The 18,349-nt window shown below is 40.5% G+C and overlaps 2 protein-coding genes across 25 annotated transcripts in view; one reads left to right on the top strand and one right to left on the bottom strand.

Moving 5' to 3' along the window:
- Positions 1–18,349, bottom strand: part of dock7 (dedicator of cytokinesis 7) — a 63,742-nt gene that overhangs the window by 33,976 nt on the left and 11,417 nt on the right. For all 23 annotated transcript variants that reach the window (XM_037770948.1, XM_037770940.1, XM_037770941.1 and 20 more), the window contains exons 6-16: positions 18,054–18,266; positions 17,083–17,168; positions 16,918–16,984; positions 16,267–16,416; positions 15,005–15,085; positions 14,558–14,720; positions 13,351–13,493; positions 11,477–11,570; positions 11,105–11,267; positions 465–582; positions 99–169 (exon numbers count right to left, since the gene is read on the bottom strand). In XM_037770948.1, the coding sequence (XP_037626876.1) occupies positions 99–169; positions 465–582; positions 11,105–11,267; positions 11,477–11,570; positions 13,351–13,493; positions 14,558–14,720; positions 15,005–15,085; positions 16,267–16,416; positions 16,918–16,984; positions 17,083–17,168; positions 18,054–18,266 (1,349 nt within the window). The remainder of the gene's footprint in view (positions 1–98; positions 170–464; positions 583–11,104; positions 11,268–11,476; positions 11,571–13,350; positions 13,494–14,557; positions 14,721–15,004; positions 15,086–16,266; positions 16,417–16,917; positions 16,985–17,082; positions 17,169–18,053; positions 18,267–18,349) is intronic.
- angptl3 (angiopoietin-like 3) lies at positions 4,383–9,314 on the top strand. 2 transcript variants are annotated; one of them, XR_005207055.1, is made up of 8 exons: positions 4,383–5,140; positions 5,791–5,901; positions 6,084–6,195; positions 6,334–6,447; positions 6,996–7,091; positions 7,704–7,976; positions 8,083–8,519; positions 8,551–9,314. XR_005207055.1 is itself a non-coding variant. In XM_037770969.1 (7 exons), the coding sequence occupies exons 1-7, from the start codon at positions 4,610–4,612 to the stop codon at positions 8,265–8,267; spliced, it is 1,422 nt and encodes a 473-aa protein (XP_037626897.1). In that variant the 5' UTR covers positions 4,383–4,609; the 3' UTR covers positions 8,268–9,314. The 2 variants fall into 2 exon arrangements, 1 of the variants encoding a protein (XP_037626897.1); XM_037770969.1 differs by having other exon boundaries at positions 8,083–9,314.

Raw genomic sequence — 18,349 nt, 5'->3', positions numbered from 1 at the left:
TGGGATATTTGAATAGTTTTAGCTACGTTTCATCACCATCCCAATCACAGGTTCCCTACAGCACTCTGTAGAGACTATTATAAAGACAAAGAGCTTACCTGTTATGGTACACCACAGCAGTATAGGCTTCTTTAGCGAAATCTGCACAGCTGGACTTCCCAAATATCACCTGGGGGATAAAAGAAATACTAACATTCAGATGGTCATAAAGCCATATAATAATGAATTATGACCATTTGTCAACATCTATTTAACCAGAGCATATTTGGTAGCATGCACACAGCTGTATAGAATAATGCAGTGCTGTTACATTGCACAGCTTTGCCATACAACCAGACTTTATCATCAAATGGCAAAAATCCTTAGTTGTCAACACAGCAACACATACAACTAAAATGAATGACTGGACTAAAATAAATTCAAAAACAGGAATTGTTTTTCTTTATGTTCTCATCATAGCATACCGGCATTGCATTGTTTGGATCCTCTCCATTCATAAATTGCACTTTGACTGTGATGTTGCGGGCGGAGCCTTGACGGTTGGCAAAGTTAAGACTCTGAGGGTTCACATACAGCAGATTCCTAAAAGACATGAACACAGAGAAAACAAGGCACATTATAAATGATGTCATTTAAGTAACTGTGCCAAAGAAATATGTCAATCTATAAAACTCCTAAGTTAATGGTTAACATACACAAAAAAGGCATTTGAAGTAAAACATCATATATCCAAAGTATGACGTTAATTATATAGTATGTAACATACCAGTATATAGAAAGTATCAATAGATTACCAGCACTAGAGGCTGAGAGACCAAGAGTGTAACCATCATATAAATAATTAAAATTGTATTACACACTTGGTTGATTCTACCACTCAACTTGACAACTAAAACATATTCACTTTTTTCTTAATATAATACTAATAATACTATTACTATTATTAATAATACTTCTTTGTTCAAAATACATTTCTTAATAAAATACTGAAAGTGGTTGGGGAATTTTATAATCCTGATCATTGCTGTCAGCAAAAATAACGGTACTGTACTGTTTAAAATCACTGGTTACTACACTGATGGGAAGTGGGATGAGCCTCCCCAATAGGAAATACAAAGTAACCCGGGATCAGCTGACAAACCGCAATGACGTAGTGGAGTCTGTGGGGGACGGCCCCACAGAGACCACAGCTGGAACCACAACTGACAAGGAAGCGTGGGAATCTCTTTGGTGTGATGATTAGACTCATTCCCTTCTTCCTCTGTTACCCTCTATCTAGCATGTCCTAATAATAACAATGGCAGCTTTAAAGTGGGTTGTTGAATTTGAACTGAAAAAGACCCCGAGATGACGTCACAGTGGAAAATCTGAAATCCCCTTATAAGCACAAGCGAGGAAGTATCACCGATTGGTCAGTTTATCTCATCAGACTCATCTTTGGTTAATCAGTACACATGAATACTGTGAAGGCAAACTCTGCATTGCAAACTCTACAGGTCTCCCAGTACACTCCCAACTGTACGATGACAGCTACCCACCTCCCTCATTTGGAGTCCAGAGGCTACATATGGGGACAAAGTCATTGTTTGCTGGCTCTATACATAGATCATGATAAGTTTCTCACCAGTAGGCCAGGCATGCAGAGGAGGAATGGTAAATAAATAGCAAGTCTGCCATGTTGATAGGACAACTAAATTCTGTTTAAAACTGGGTATAAGCACTTACTCACTACAAAGCAGATAAATATAGCAAGTATTTCATAATTTCTATAAAAACTTTAGTCATGGTCCAACTTGCTTTGATTCAGCCAAACATCCACATTTTATGCTCAGGTCATTTTTTCCTTTTTTCATCCAGAATAATTGAATGAATGTGCATATTAGATCTATATTTGCAGAGGATGTGCTTTTAGTTGCACAGTCATATGTACCACGTGATAGTGACCTAGCAGCACTGGATCGCTTCCCACCAGCACCAGACGTTAATTTTATAGGAAACCCTGTCTCCACTTCGCACTGATTTTGCACCTATTCTTCTAAACCAATATGGTGAAAAAAAAAGAATAGAAAATAATCTTGCATCTACAAATCTTAATTTTAATCTCAACGACACACCTGTAAAGTTTCGTGACTACATCTTGCACGGTTGTGACGCTATCGCGGTGACAAAATCTGTCCACAGACAGGCATATAAACATTTGGCAAAATATTCAAAACCACTTCTGAGGTAGTTCCCGTTATAATTAACTTCCATGAACTGAAAACACATTGTGAAAGAGTTTAAGTTCTAAGACAAAAACACAGATAACTCCCAGACCGGACAATGCCGTGGGTGTCTATTTCACTCTAAATGTGACCATAATTTACTAAATGAACATCATGCTGTATTGAAGAAGACTTGAAACTAGCGATTGAGACCATAAACTCATGTTTACAATGTTTACTGAGGTAATAAATCAAGTGAGAAGTAGGGTCACTTTCTCATAGACTTCTATACAATCAGACTTCTTTTTGCAACCAGAGGAGTCGCCCCCTGCTGGCTGTTAGAAATAATGCAAATTTAAGGCACTTCTGTATCGGCTTCACTTTTCAGACCCGGAGTTGCCCGCCGGCTACAATAGTGAGTGAACGTGACTTTTATCTTCACCTTGTGGTTAACAAAGGATGGGATGATGGTGGTGGTGGAAAGTATCCACACTATCCAACCATGGAACAAAGAACTGACTCACAACACGTTATCGGAGCAATCCTCTCACCCAGAGGTCAACATAAGAGATCAAGTGATCGATGCATGGAATTACAATTGCGAGAAAACAAAAATATGTCAGGGGTAACTGATAGTTTGCATGATAAGAATCAGTGTAGCTACAGAAACAGCAGTATGGACAATTCAACATTAGGATCAAATTAGAATGCACAAAGCTAACATAGACAAAATATGATGAACATCAACAAAACATAGTGTTATTTAAACAGACTGCTGAGGTGGTTCAATTTCAGATTTTTTGGGGTGAAAATTCCACAGCAAATTTGAACTTGGACAGAACATGCCAGCTCAACGGAGAAAAGTCCCAGCAGGACATGTCAGGTTCAAACTCTTAACCCCCTGGCTGCTAAGCCACAAACCTAACCACTGAGCTGGATACTGAATATCATTACCAGCTTTATGCTGATCAAGCAAATTCCTGGCACATTCACTCAGTCTGTGGCCAATTTTACCTCTTTTCTAAAGGACCCTTTCGTTCTGCTCCGTCCATATCATCGCTGAGAACTGAGGTATTCCATCCTTACAACCGCAAATTACTAGAGAACACTCATTAAGATGACTGTGTGGTATTTTAACGTGCACTGTAACAGCCAGAGTGCCAAAAGGTTTTTAAACCAAAGCCAAATATTCCAGTATTTTTCCTTTGCCATACAAAGTGACTGATCAGCTAATGAATGAAAACATATTTTAACAACAATAGTAAATAGTAAAACTCCATAAAGGCTGCAAACAGGACATTTTCAATGTATACATGCCTCTATATAAACAAGAAACTATTTTAATTTTGGTTAGCCAAAAAAGCAATGACTGCATGACACGGCAATTATTCCGTCTAGAAGGCCTTTTTCACACAGGACACACTTACTCTAGAGGTTGGGAACCCCGCTGTGCCAAAAGTATAAATATTTATATTCCAATTAAATACTACACCAAGTCATTTCACTGATTACTTCCTCCTCCCTCTCTGGCTGACTGTGGACATATTTCACAAACATTTCAGGTCTGCGTGAAACAACTTACTAAGAATTTTCCATAAAAGATTGTTTTTTTACGACAGAACAGAAAGATCCTAAAAGCTGCAAGCTAATCAGCAAACTATATATTCCCCATCTCATTTCTGGTGGCATTAAAAAGATATCACACGAGGCATGACCAAGTTGGAAAAAAAATTGACAAGGCTGAGCAATAAAAGCGAGATGATGAGTACACACTGTCCAAACTCTCCAACATCATTCATGCCCAGAAGCTGAACCCTGGCACCGATGACAGGCTCCCTCCCCTCCCCACACAGAGAGAAGGAGGGAGAGAGAGAGAGAGAGCCTGGTACCGGGGCTGATTCAGCACGACTCTAAATCAAACCCAAGAGCATTAATTACACACAGCATTATCAATCAGACCAAAGTGTGTGCAGGGTTATAAGGTTTGAGATTGATCAGACTGACGATCCATCAAAAACCTGTGATGGCCATTGTTGGCTTTCTGCTGATCAGCTAAAGCCCTGCGCCACAGATGGCGAACAGGGTAGGGTGTGGTATGGAGAGGGGATTGGGGTTAAATGGGTAGTAGAGAAGGGGGGGGTGGGGTGTATATGTCATTTGCTCACTGCTGTGATTTGTTTGTTCAGGAGAGGGAGGGCTTTGGGAGGAGGTGGGGTACAGAGCTAAAACATAGTAGGGTTTAATGATCAGCTAATCCCCCCCTCCTCTACTGAGAGGGCAGTATATAACACAGGGCAGCCTGCTGCTCTCACATCATTTAAACAGCAAGGAAGTCTGGCTTATAGGCAGAGGGAGTGTTGAGTAGAGCACAAGAGCAGTGCAACACTGTGTTAGACAAGAAAGTCATGATGAAGCTGTTTTGCCTGTTGCTGCTGCTAGCTAGTTCCACTGCTGCCGTTCCTCTGGAGTACTCAGGTAGAGACGCGTACCCCACCCTACCCTCCCAGGCCCTTTCCACAGCACCAAGCCCAACCGAGGCAAAGTCTCGCTTTGCCATGCTGGATGACGTTCGTCTACTCGCAAACGGCCTCCTTCAGCTAGGCCAGAGTTTACGGGAGTTCGTCCACAAGACCAAGGGCCAAATCAACGACATCTTCCAAAAGTTGAACATTTTCGACCGTTCTTTCTACCAGCTCTCGGTGGTCACGTCTGAGATCAAGGAGGAAGAGGAGGAGCTGAAGAAGACCACGAATTTCTTGAAGAGCAACAACGAGGAGATCAGGAACCTGTCGCTGGAGATCAACACCAAGATCAACGGCATCATTCAGGAGCGTACGCAGCTGCAGAGCAAAGTGGGGAACCTCGAGGAGCGGCTCCAGGGACTGTCGCAGAGCATTATCCCTGCTGATCAGCTCAGTGAGATCACAACGCTCAAGGTAAGCAGCTATACGATTCCTCCGAGTGCCTCTTTCAACTTTGCATCAGCTGGTGAATTATGTGTGCAAAATCAATAGAAGCCAAATAAAAACTGCTAAAAAGTTTCCTTCAAAACCAGTTAACAATGGAAATGCATTTAATGAACTCTACTTAATTGAATAACCTCAACCCACTTCAATTATTTCTGCACATGCAATGGGCCCTATATGGTAACATTTATCTTCATGTGACCACGATCTATGGCTGTATTACAGTAATGATTATTGATAAACAATGTGTCATTAACTATTTGTTGCATTATCATTTCCAACGCCACTTAGATGTTGTCAAAAAATACCATATGTGGGACATACGAGCTATAGAATTGTGCAAATGATTACCGGCATAAGAAAAGCAACGTAACAAAAGTTACAAAAGTGTGTTCTGTTGTTGGGCGTGACTAATAGTTTCTCGGTTTCCATTTTGTTACTGGTAAAATGAACAATTCTACTCATTTAGGAAAAGAAATACTGAAGAAAAAACTGATATTCAACCTGTAGTTAACTATTTGTTTGATTCATGTGACTCAACAGGTGCAAACCTTTAAAATATTGTAAAATACAACACATGTTGTATGGACAAATAATGTTTTTTATTATGGTATTTTCAGGAAGTGATTGAATCTCAAGAGAAAACAATCAACAATCTGCTGATAGCTGTGAAAGAGCAGCATGATCAGCTTGACAACCAGAATTCCAAAATTATAAACCTGGAGGAAAAGGTAAACAACTGTTCAGCAAGATTTCATTAATATTTTCTTTAAAGGCCAAACATCTGTGAGAGCCTAGTTTGGTCCTTAAAGCTATCTATGCAAATTCTGCTTTAGGGGAGGGAAACTGCTTTTTTTTAGAGTTAAGTGACAACATAATTTAACATTGCAGATTCAATTGCATTCTCTTGCAGCTAAGCTATGACAGCTTTCAAGATACAGTCGATAAGCAGATGGATCCAGAGCCTGGAGCTCCTGATATGTTTGAATATCTGACAGGAAACTCAACTGACCTGGATGTGAACGGTAAATTTATTTAAAATGTACTATCAGTTATTCAAAATGTTGACATGAATACGAAATGTCTTAAAACAAAAGGAGAATGCAAAGGTTTGGGGAAAATGAGGATGCATACATTTTGATTTTTTCTTGATTGTGTTTCAGACCTCCCCACGGACTGCAGTGACTTGTTTAACAAAGGAGAGGCAAACAGTGGAATCTATGTTATCAAGCCAAACCAATCTGAGCCATTCAACGTTTACTGCGAAATGGGTTCAGGTGGGTGAGACTAAAGCAATCTGAGCTCTAAGTGGGAGCATCAAAATACTCATTCTGTATTCAGAAGCACTTACATTTATAAGACGAAGTATTGGCATTTATGCATGTTTCCAATCAATAAGCAAGGAACAAAAAACTAAAGGTTATCAACTAGATAGCTACAGGAACAGGTTATCCAAAAGGGCAGACAACGGGGCGGATATCCCATCCACGTTATCTATAGCCCCTTTTACACAGACATTATGCAATACTGCCATAAAGAAGATCCGTCGTTACGCCGACTTTGCTTTTTTTAGACCAAACAACGTGGCATAATGCTGCAGCCCCAAAGCAAAAGAGGTGTGACGTATAACACAACAGCATCGGCGTCTATTGTGTGTGTGTCCTGCCACACCGGCTGTCCCTTTTACACAGATGTCAATTCCTGCATTGAACAGGCTGTGTGAAAGGGGTTCATGATAAGAAGGCTTCCTGATCCTTGTGTTAACTTTTGTGTGCCTTGTATAACAGTAACTTGATTTGAAATGTATTTCTAATCCCTTCTATAGATGGGGGTTCAACTGTCATCCAACGCAGGACCGACGATTCGGTGGATTTTGACCAGATATGGGACAAGTATGAGAAAGGCTTTGGAGATCTGGAAAGTGAGTGTTTTTTTTAAGGTGTTAAATTCAACATATGCCACTTTTACCATATGCCAAAACTATATACATTTTGATTTAGACCGTACCTTTCAGGAATCTGAGTCTACCTTGCTCTAGAACTTAAGCGATTTAAAAAAAGATGTACTTTTATCACAAAATAATCTGAAGAGCACTGGACCATTTACACTGAATACCACCTTAACCTGCACAGACTTTTTGGTGAGAGGGGGTGGGATATTTGAAGAAATAGTAATTGTCACATTATCAGTCCTGAACTGACAAAGTGACTTCCTGTACACTGCAAGTTTTGGCAGCTTTCCTGCAGCACTTGCTGGTCAGACAGCCACTCATAGGTGCAGTCATGCCACATTCTAAAGTAATGGCTCCTGCAGCCATGAATTTTAGTTGCTACCTCATACAGTTTAGTGCAGCAATCCACCGTAGGCCAAAGGAAACAAGTGTATAGACGATGTCGGCTCTGATTACCAATGGGTGTCTCTACATTCCATCCAAATTAATCTATAACCTTTGGAGTTTCCCTGATAACAGACAAAACGATTTTTTTCACATCAGAGATATCCTAACAAGATAAAAACTAACTGTGTTCTGCAGAGGACTTCTGGTTGGGCTTAGAGAAGATCCACAGCTTTACACAGCAGGCAGTTTACATCCTGCGCATTGATTTGGAGGACTGGAAGGAGGGGAAGCTCTGGGCCGAGTACCGCTTCTCACTGGAGGGTCCCTCCAAGGGCTACACCCTTCATGTCAGCCACTTCTCTGGTGACCTGCCTGATGCCATGGCCAACAGCACCGGCATGAGATTCTCCTCAAAAGACAGAAATAATGACGACCATCGACACTCCAACTGCGCTCGCAGTTACGCAGGTAAACAGTTTTACAAGCTGATTCAGCAACGGTTGTTTGGTAGTATAAAAACACAGACCGACTTGTGTTTATATAACTTATGTCTCTTGTCCTGACTCTTTGGCAGGTGGCTGGTGGTTCAAAGCTTGCAGAGAGACCAACCTTAATGGAAGGTATTCGTGGTTGAGGGCAAAAGGACGCTCTATGAGAAGGAAGGGCATTCACTGGAAGCCTGGCACAGGGCCCTCATATTCCGTCAAGACGACCAAGATCACCGTACGACCGGCCCCTACTGTTGAAAGCTTCAACTGAACCCCACAAGTCATACCTTTTCTTACAACACTACTGGCATTTTTCACAAACATTCATAATATCTAATGCTCAGATGAAAATTTCTATAGAAGTGGAAAGTGAAGTAACAGACAAATTCTTAGTTTATCAGCAACATTGAGCCGATTGCTTCCCAACAGTGTTTAGGCTGGTGCTGACCATCAGACAACAGGTCAAAATGTCAGGAGTCAGAAACGAGCTGAACTGTTGCAATGATGCAACCAGGCCACGCAGGTCATTAATCTATTGGGTGTGATCCAGCAAGGACAGTAGAATTATCATTACGCAACATCTGCAATCATTTGCAAAATGGACATATTGATCCACATCCTGGCTGCAAAATGCCACAGTACTGCAGTAGGAAAGAAAACGATCAGGAGAGATTACGAAACAATATCAAAAACTGAGATTGCTTGGCTATCTTTTTCAGATGTATTTGACAGCTTCTATGTTGACAAAGCTATTTAAAATGTATATTATCTTTGTGATGTGAAACTGCATGTTTCAAGGGGGCACAAATACCAGCAGGTTATTATATAAGGCATGCCCATTATATAAGTCCACATTCAAGAGAAACACTGCATCTGCAACATCTCAAAACCTGTCCATAGTGGTGAATTTTTTCCAATTAAGATCTTGTCATTTTTGTCCTGGTATTTTACGCTGCTTCATCCCTTGTTTCATTGAAAACAATCTACAAAGTGGGGGCAATGTCAGCAGTATATAACATTAGAGATACAAAGCTTTGGCAGCACACTGATGAGGTTTTTCTGCTTTGTTTGTTCTATTTTTTTACTCTGTAAAGTATTTAAACCATATTCATGCTATTCTATGATTTATGTTGGTATTGTTAGAAAAACATAATTTCTGTGTATTTCCTATGTTATTGAGTCATATTGACTCTTGTCCATTATTACAACATAACTAACTGTACTGTAAATGTGCCTCATACTAACACGTCACCCTGACAAGAAGTTATGTGCTCTAACAAGTCATATTTAAAACAAAATAAAAATCTTGACTAAATGACTATCTAACATGACTACATTTTTTATAGTGTAGCTTTGTATTGAACCAAATTAAATTTAGAGGAAAAAAAACAAAAGCCAAGAAATAGCCTTGATATAACTTTAGTATTATGTGTAAGATGAAGCACTTCCTTCACAGTCAGTAAGACAGTATACTCATTCACAACTTCAAAATGAAACAATATATTAATTCAAAATTTGAATGCCTCCCTTTCCATGATTCCATATGTATATAATCTGCGTATACGTGCTAATATATGTGGTAGTTCAAAGTATAAAATATAAAAATGTCCAGCTCAGGGCCTGTATCCTCCTAAAAATGGGGTTGTGTGATGACATTTAGTAACCTGGTAGCAAGTTCAATGACCTCATATATAGCTGACATACATGTATAGGAAAAGGAAAAGTATATCAAACAATAAGGCTCATGGAAAACGTGTGATCCCAGACAACTTTCTTTTGGCAAATCAATGATTAAAAAAAAGAACATTCAGAATAAAAATACAAGATTACGATGTCCTTTCATCTAGATCTGCTGGCTCTCAATTAGGTCTGGCATTAGTTAATCTACAATAGGAAGGCACCTGGTTATCTGCAGACAAACAAGGTCTGTGTAAGCAAGGTCATGTCAGCGGCACACGTCTGGTAGTAACAACATCTCTCAAAGTAACCTTGACAGAAATAGCACTTGTTCAGATGGAATATATGCGCAGCGCATTGGCATGAGGTGAACATTAACGAGACACAGTGTTAATGTGTACCGATTTCTGTAGGTTTAATATGTGCTTATGGAGCATTTGACATTTTGCCTATTTTCACTTACATTTTCTAACACAAAATCAATGTAACTCTCCAAAATAAAAAACAGCTGCTATGGTAATATTCCTCTGTAGTCGTAGTTGGATAACTGAATACATTCCAAAAAGACAGTTAATTAAGAAAATAACTATTGAAATTTTATATTTGTACTAGGGCTGTCAATCCATTAAAATATTTAATAGCGATTAATCGCATGATTGTCCATAGTTAATTACAATTAATCACAAATTATTCCCAAATTTTGTATCTGTTCAAAACCTTAAAGGGTACATACACAAGTCAAGTTGTCAAGTATTTAATACTCTTATCAACATGGGAGTGGGCAAATATACTTGCTTTATGCAAATGCATGTATATATTTATTATTGGAAATCAACTAACAACACAAAACAATGACAAATATTGTCCAGAAACCCTCACAGGTACTGCATTTACCATAATAAACATGCTCAAATCATAACATGGCAAACTGCAGCCCAACAGGCAACAACAGCTGTCAGTGTGTCAGTGTGCTGACTTGACTATGACTTGCCCCAAACTGCATGTGATTATCATAAGGTGGGCATGTCTGTAAAGGGAAGATTCGTGGGTACCCATAGAACCCATTTTCATTCACATATCTTATGGTCAGAGGTCAAGGAACCCCTTTGAAAATGGCCATGCCAGTTTTTTAGCAAAAATTTAGCGTAAGTTTGGAGCGTTATTTAGCCTCCTTCGCGACAAGCTAATACAACATGCTTTAAAGCTGAGCCTGCTACAACCTAAAAAAAACATAAGTTGCATTAATGCATTAAAGAAATGAGTGGCATTAAAATGAAATCCAAACAGTTAAACACAGCTTGTATTTTTGCAACCTAATGACAAGAAAGCTTTATCTTGCCAAGATGAATATACTCTCCGGACAAAATTGACTTAACCGAAAGAAAAGGAAGAAAAGCTCAGTTTTGCACACTCAAAATGTTTTTTCTGTACCTGTATGTTGTGTTTGGCACATAGACGTCCCTGGCAGGGAACTCCAGGATCTCCCTGGTGGGGCGTACCCTGCTGTCTGGGTATGGTTTGACCTGGTGAAGGTCAGGGGTCAAGCAATAGTGGGGGTTCTCTGGAGCTGGAGAAATGTCCAACTTCAACTGGGCTGTGGTGACAGTCACAGAGGACAGAATGGGAAGGGAGTGAATGTACAGGGAGGTAAAGAAAGAGAAAAGGGGATTAATTAATTTGAAACACAAGTGGTTCACTTCTTTTAAAATTCCAAGCAATTCAAGAGAATCGTAACGGCCATTAGAGAAGAGCGTGAGGCTAACAACTACTAATGGGATCTAGACTCAATTCACATGTTTGTACCTGTGATGGGTCTGAGTCTCCTCAGCACTGAAGAAGGCCTTCTCATGTCAGCGAGGAACTTATACAAGTCCTCATCACTCAGTCTGTCCCCCTCCTGAATAACACATGTGCAACGTATAAATATTTAATCAAAAATGTAAGTACAACAGTGTATGATAAGCAAGAGGAAATGTCCCTCTTTGTCTCTGTGCATCCCAAGCAGTGCATAAACAACATCTATATCAGGCTTGTGTATACAGACGTAGGCAAAGTTGTTGGTAACGTTCCGTTAAAGAGAGAAAAACCCACAATGGTCACTGAAATAACTTGAAACTGACAAAAGTAATAATAAATAAAAATTCACTGAAAATTAACTAATGAAAATCAGATATTGTTTTTGAATTATGGTTCAGCAGAATCATTTAAAAAAACAAACTAATGAAACTGGCCTAGACAAAAATGATGGTAACATTAACTTAATATTTTGTTGCACAACCTTTTGAGGCAATCACTGCAATCAAGTGATTTCTGTAACTCTCAATGAGACTTCTGCACCTGTCGACAGGTATGTTGGCCCACTCCTCGTGAGCAAACTGCTCCAGCTGTCTCAGGTTTGAAGGGTGCCTTCTCCAGACTGCATGTTTCAGCTCCTTCCACAGATGTTCAATAGGATTTAGATCCGGGCTCATAGAAGGCCACTTCAGAATAGTCCAATGTTTTGTTCTTAGCCATTCTTGGGTGTTTTTAGCTGTGTTTTGGGTCATTATCCTGTTTGAGGACCCATGACCTGCAACTGAGACCAAGCTTTCTGACACTGGGCAGCACATTTCGCTCCAGAATGCCTTGATAGTCTTGAGATTTCATTGCACCCTGCACAGATTCAAGACACCCTGTGCCAGATGCAACAAAGCAGCCCCATAACATAACCGAGCCTCCTCCATGTTTCACATTAGGTACAGTGTTCTTTTCTTTGGATGCTTCATTTTTGCGTCTGTGAACATAGAGCTGATGTGACTTGCCAAAAAGCTCCAGTTTTGTCTCATCTGTCCAAAGGACATTCTCCCAGAAGCTTTGTGGCTTGTCAATATGCATTTTGGAAAATTCCAGTCTCACTTTTTTATGATTTGGTGTCCTCCTCGGTCGTCTTCCATTAAGTCCACTTTGGCTCAAACAGTGACGGATGGTGCGATCTGACACTGATGTACCTTGACCTTGGAGTTCACCTCTAATCTCTTTGGAAGTTGTTCTGGGCTCTTTGGTTACCATTCGTATTATCCGTCTCTTCAATATGTCATCAATTTTCCCCTTGCGGCCACGTCCAGGGAGGTTGGCTACAGTCCCATGGACCTTAAACTTCTGAATAATATGTGCAGCTGTAGTCACAGGAACATCAGGCTGCTTGGAGATGGTCTTATAGCCTTTACCTTTAACATGAAGGTCTATAATGTTCTTTCTGATCTCCTGAGACAACTCTCTCCTTAGCTTTCTGTGGTCCATGTTCAGTGTGGTACACACCATGATGCCAAACAGCACAGTGACTACTTTTCACCCTTTAAATAGGCAGACTGACTGATTACAAGTTTGAAGATACCTGTGATGCTATTTACAGGACACACCTTAGTTTAATATGTCCCTATGGTCAAACTATTTTACATCTTTTCTAGGGGTACCATCATTTTTGTCCTGGCCAGTTTCATTAGTTTGTTTTTTAAAATGATTCTGTTGAACCACAATTCAAAAACAATATCTGATTTTCATTAGTTAATTTTCAGTAAATTTTTATTTATTATTACATTTGTCAGTTTCAAGTTATTTCAGTGACCATTGTGGGTTTTTCTCTCTTTAACGGAACGTTACCAACAACTTTGCCTACGTCTGTATGTGGTTGTAGATACCTGTTTGAAGAAGTTGGTGATGGTAAGTGTTGCGGGTCTAAAGCCTGTCAGACTGCATGACTCGTCTCCACTGGTGGTCCTCTCCAGGGAACGCCTTCCCATGATGCTTGAATTCCTCCGTTCTGACCATGAGCCTTTTCTCTCTAAAAAAAAAACAACAGCAGCATTTTAAAATCTTCAATTCTGTATACTGACAGCTTTTTCTATTACGGGATGCTACAACCGGCTCAATATTAGTCCCATATTTCTGTCATACATTTCTCGGATCTGCCTAGCAACAAAAAGGCCGCCACCACAGTCAGCATCAAAGATACCTTGTGAGGTTAAAGGTTAGACAAACACCAAAGGTCAAACTCAAAATAACACACCCAGGATCAATATGACCCAATGTTTTTGGCTAGGTCTCGCTTGTAAAAGAGGTTTTAATCTCAATGTGACTTCCTAGTTAAATAAAGGTTATATATATATTGTTCTCTGTTTGAATTTGCCTTTCCAATTCTTACTATTTGTTGTTGGAAAGTTGTTGTTAGATAAAGATTTTACAGTGTGGTAATGTATTGACGAGCCCATGAGCCTCATGCGTGGCTGCCAGGTCTCTGTCCTCAGATAACTATATGTGACATTGAGGCTGTGAGTGGGCAGAAGCATAAAAACATTAAGGGAATAGTATATGGTACAGTATATGGTACATGGTAGACCAGCAACTCCCGTGTTCTGCGAGGTAAAATTACTGGTTTTTTTTCAATGGAGTCTGGTTGCTTTGGCAAGAGCATAGATGGATACAACGGCTTCTGTTCCCCGTCAGAAACATAGACTGTAAAGCTGTCTCACGGAAAAGTAAACATGCGAAAATATTCTAAACATAGCGAATACTTAGACTGATGTTGATTTTTTTAGGTGAGCCTTTCTTTTAGGTGGCTAAAATACGTTTTGCTGCCGTCCCCGTCCACAGCAGTACATTGTTTTGGTTCCATACGGTAACTCCTGTCTGTTTCTCCAAACTGGAGGAGGGCCGACCGTCATCTACTGTAGGTAATACACTGACTATGGATAAGTACCTCATACAACCCGACTTCAAAACACACAAACTATCTCTTTAACCCAGGTTTTTTGTGCCTCCACACTGTGACTGTTAACAACTTCACATTGAGATACTGTATGTTTACAGTTACAATCCAAAGGGTTGTGTCAAAAGGGAATGTCATACCAGAGAGGCTCATCTCCAGCTCCGTATCTCTCTCAAGACTGCCAGCACTGTTCACAATGTTCATGAGGTGGATGGCGGTCCAGGCAAAGGGCATGCGGTAGCGGCCAAGACGTTGGCAGAACTGCTCCGACTGGCCACGAAGCTTCTCCAGCTTCTCTTTATTCTACAAGAAAAATATATGTTTACTTAAGTTAGCGATTTATGTAGTGTAATGTAATATAAGACAGCTTATATTACATCTACTTATTCATTCATTCACTACAACGTGATTATACACTGTGCAACATTTAGGTGATAGAATGGTTAGCATTACCAGGAACAGGAACTGAACATGTGGCTAACATATTACTTATATTTACTTACATACGTATTATCTGTATTAGTGTTCTTATAATACTAAAAACGTTTTTTATGTGCCATTCAACATCTAATTCACTCTGATCATACCTTGGCAGCATCTGACTCCTTGAAGACCATGTAGGGCTCAGCACACTCTCCAATATCACCTTGCTGCAGTACCTTTTCCAGCTGCAGACAAAGCACATACATGCAGTTAGCAACCTCACACAAAAAAACAAAGTGATCATCCAGGACAAACACTGAGCCAGTCAATTTCAATTACATTATTGGCCTGACACAACATTTTCTTCTGGAAATTACATTTCAAAAAATGAAATAGTGTGATATTGTATTGGAGGACTACTGAAAAGATCAGATATTCTTTTTAAACGGAGTCCAGTGTAACGTTGGCTCCTACAGAGCCATCACTGAGCTGTTTGTAGCCTCAATGTTATCAGGCTACCAAGTTCCTTTAAGTCCATTGATAATAGTATCACGTATTGATTGTGTCTTTTAGGGTTTAACCTACAGGAGTTTCTAATGGTTCGTGTAGCGTGTTTTGCTGTCATGAAGGAAATAATGATGAGTGAAAATGTGGCGAAAGCATCTCCCAACATCTTTACTGCAGAAACACATCGGGGACTAGATCATCTCTTGTGCCTTATTTCCACCGTATGGTTCGACTCAATGAAACTCACTTTTGGTACCAGGTCCTTTTCAATATTTTGTTTTCCGATGCAGCTAGTACCCCTTCATTGTAGGCAGGATTCTCAGCTGATCGCTGTAGTGGCGCCGCGTGAAACTGCCGTGACATCATCTTCAACGTAACACTCCCTGAATTATTTCATCGGCAACCAAACAGAGGAACGTCTGTACTTTGTCAACTGTACGGCGAAGTGTGCGGCGTAGTTTTGCGGGCTGCCATTTTTTAAACTCTGGGTCGAGTGAATAAAAAAAAAACATGGCCCCGATTGACGGTGGCTTGGCTATTTAATAAAAGGCAGGATGTGCAGGATGTCGTGTGTCGCACTAGTGACGATTTTCTCTGACCAATCAGTGCTCTGTAGTTTTTTAACCTTTTAGTATCGGCTCAGCTTGCTTGGAACCTCGACCGAGGTGGTACAAAAAAAAAGTACCAGGTACTATCCACAACTTTTGTTAATGGAAAAAACAAAAAAAAGAGCGAGTCGAGTTGAGTAGAGCCGTGCCGGCATATACAGTCACTTTTATAAGAGAAAAGGCTTCAAGGACGAAGACTCTCTTCTCCTCGGACCGATAATATCTTGGGAAAACTTTCCCAACAAGACTAGCCTGAAAGTCTTTTTCCTAAACTTGACAAGACAGAGGAAATCATATCATAACTGTCTGACCTTGATGACGAGGAAGACATCCTGGGAGGGGTAGGAGATGGAGAATATGGCGGAGCGTGCCAGTGTGGAGATGGCTGCTGTCTGAATGTGCGGACGCAGCATCCCCTTCGTCTGTTCAGAGTTTAGGTCGAAGAAAAAGTTCTCTGATATCTGAGGGACACATCCAAACAGACACACAGGTAATTATAGCATACATGTTAAATGTAATCCTATGACCACAACATGACAACCATTAGTATTCAATCATACTTTTTGAGTGAATGGCTGTGTTACAGCAATCTGACTTCTTGCTCATGGTGGCTGACAAACACGATAACATTTCAGAGAGAAATGACCCACTTGTAAAAGTAACGGAGCTTCTGTGCAGAGCAATATATATGAGAGATCTACTTATCAAGGCAACTGCTACCCTCTAGTGTTTGTCAGCTAAAGGAAAGTGGAGAAAACCAGAAGTGGGTGATCTTCTTCAGATAGATACATGGTCCCGTTCTATGATTTAACTGCATTCCTACAAGCATAACAGGCCCACAACATAAAATTTTATAGTCCACTCATCAAATACGTTTTGGCCTCCCAACAATTTTAATGGTTTGCAGAAGTGACCCAACAACTCAGGGCTGAGGAGGCACTGAGGAAAGCATAACAGCTTACCTTTTTCTTTTCCTTGACATCGTATAAGGCCAAACTAGCAAATATCGGTTCAATTTCGATCTCGAACCTTCAAGGGGAGAGAAAAAGGAGCGGGTCAGCAGAATGCAGCAGTTAAATAAAAGAGCGAAAAGGCTTTTTTTCTGAAAAAGGCTGTCCACCACTTACTTCAAGGACAAGCACTTGACGAGTAGCCTCTGGCCAAAGTGTTCTTTGGGTACTTCAGGCACACAGTGGCGCTCAATGGGCTCCTCCTACACATTCACAGAGAAGATCACATACAAAACAAATCAGTAATTATTATCAAAATGACTGTGAATGTTCATGCTGTGACGAAAAACACAAATGTATTCCTCACAAAGAAGATTACTGACATCCTGGGACTGGTTTTGAACACATAGATTTTCAAACAAGAATACACATCAAACAAGAAAACACATCTGCTAACATCAGGTCAACATACAGTTAGTTACTTCCACCAAGGAGATTATGTTTTTGGTTCGATTTGTTTCAGCATTAAGGTCTTTTCAGACGGGGAGTGACACTCTCGCTTGGGTCTGACTGCGCTCCTCATGCAGACAAGCGCTCTGCGAGTAAACCCCAGGCACTACGCGTGGCAACCATGGAAACGGCATCTGTGCACAACTGTAGGCTATGTATATCCCTGCCAGTACAACTGTGTGGTGTATCAAAAATCCCTAACCACAGCTCGATTTGTTGACACATGTGGCAATGCTGTTTCACTTTCATTAACATTGAGAGATAGGGCATTTGTGCTGCATTCATGTGGTGTCAGAACAATCGGAAATACGAGTTCCCGAATGGTAAAATTCCTGTGAATGCCCCCAATCAGAACAGCTCAAAACTTGAAAAGTTTTGTCAACATTTACAAATTATTCTGCAGCACTTTCACCATTTAAATAAATAATTTGCTATACATGATGTTAAGTGTTTCTAATTTCTTTCTACACCATACAGGCATCGTGTGTTCTGGGATGCATGAAGCTGAGGTTGGGTGGAGAACAATATCAAGCGATGAAGGTTGGGGTAGCTTATTAGTAGCGGCAAGAACTTCAATCTACTTTCACCCCCTGACTAGCAGAAAAGGGTTCCAGCAAAGATAGAGGGGTAAACTCTACCTCATCAAGGGCGGGGTGCAGAGCAAAGAGCTCACGGTGGCGGTTGGCCTTGCGATGCTCTTCGTTGTGCCTGTCAATCTCCTCATTGGGGGCACGGTCGAGGAGGTGAGGGAGGAGGGCATCCGGGAGGGAGTTCTTCAAGTCAAAGATGCTGCAGGCCCAGCTGCCGCGTGGGGTGTCGTCTATAGACATCGACCGTCGCTTCAGGTCATCCTGCCGGCCAAACGACACCAAAAAATCGAAATATATATGTGTGGCATCTTTCTACCATAAATCAGAAATGTTCAAGATGAGAT

Source organism: Sebastes umbrosus, chromosome 5 (genome assembly GCF_015220745.1).
Source record: "Sebastes umbrosus isolate fSebUmb1 chromosome 5, fSebUmb1.pri, whole genome shotgun sequence".
Classification (NCBI taxonomy): Eukaryota; Metazoa; Chordata; class Actinopteri; order Perciformes; family Sebastidae; genus Sebastes; species Sebastes umbrosus.
This window is presented reverse-complemented; position numbering and strand designations above follow the sequence as displayed.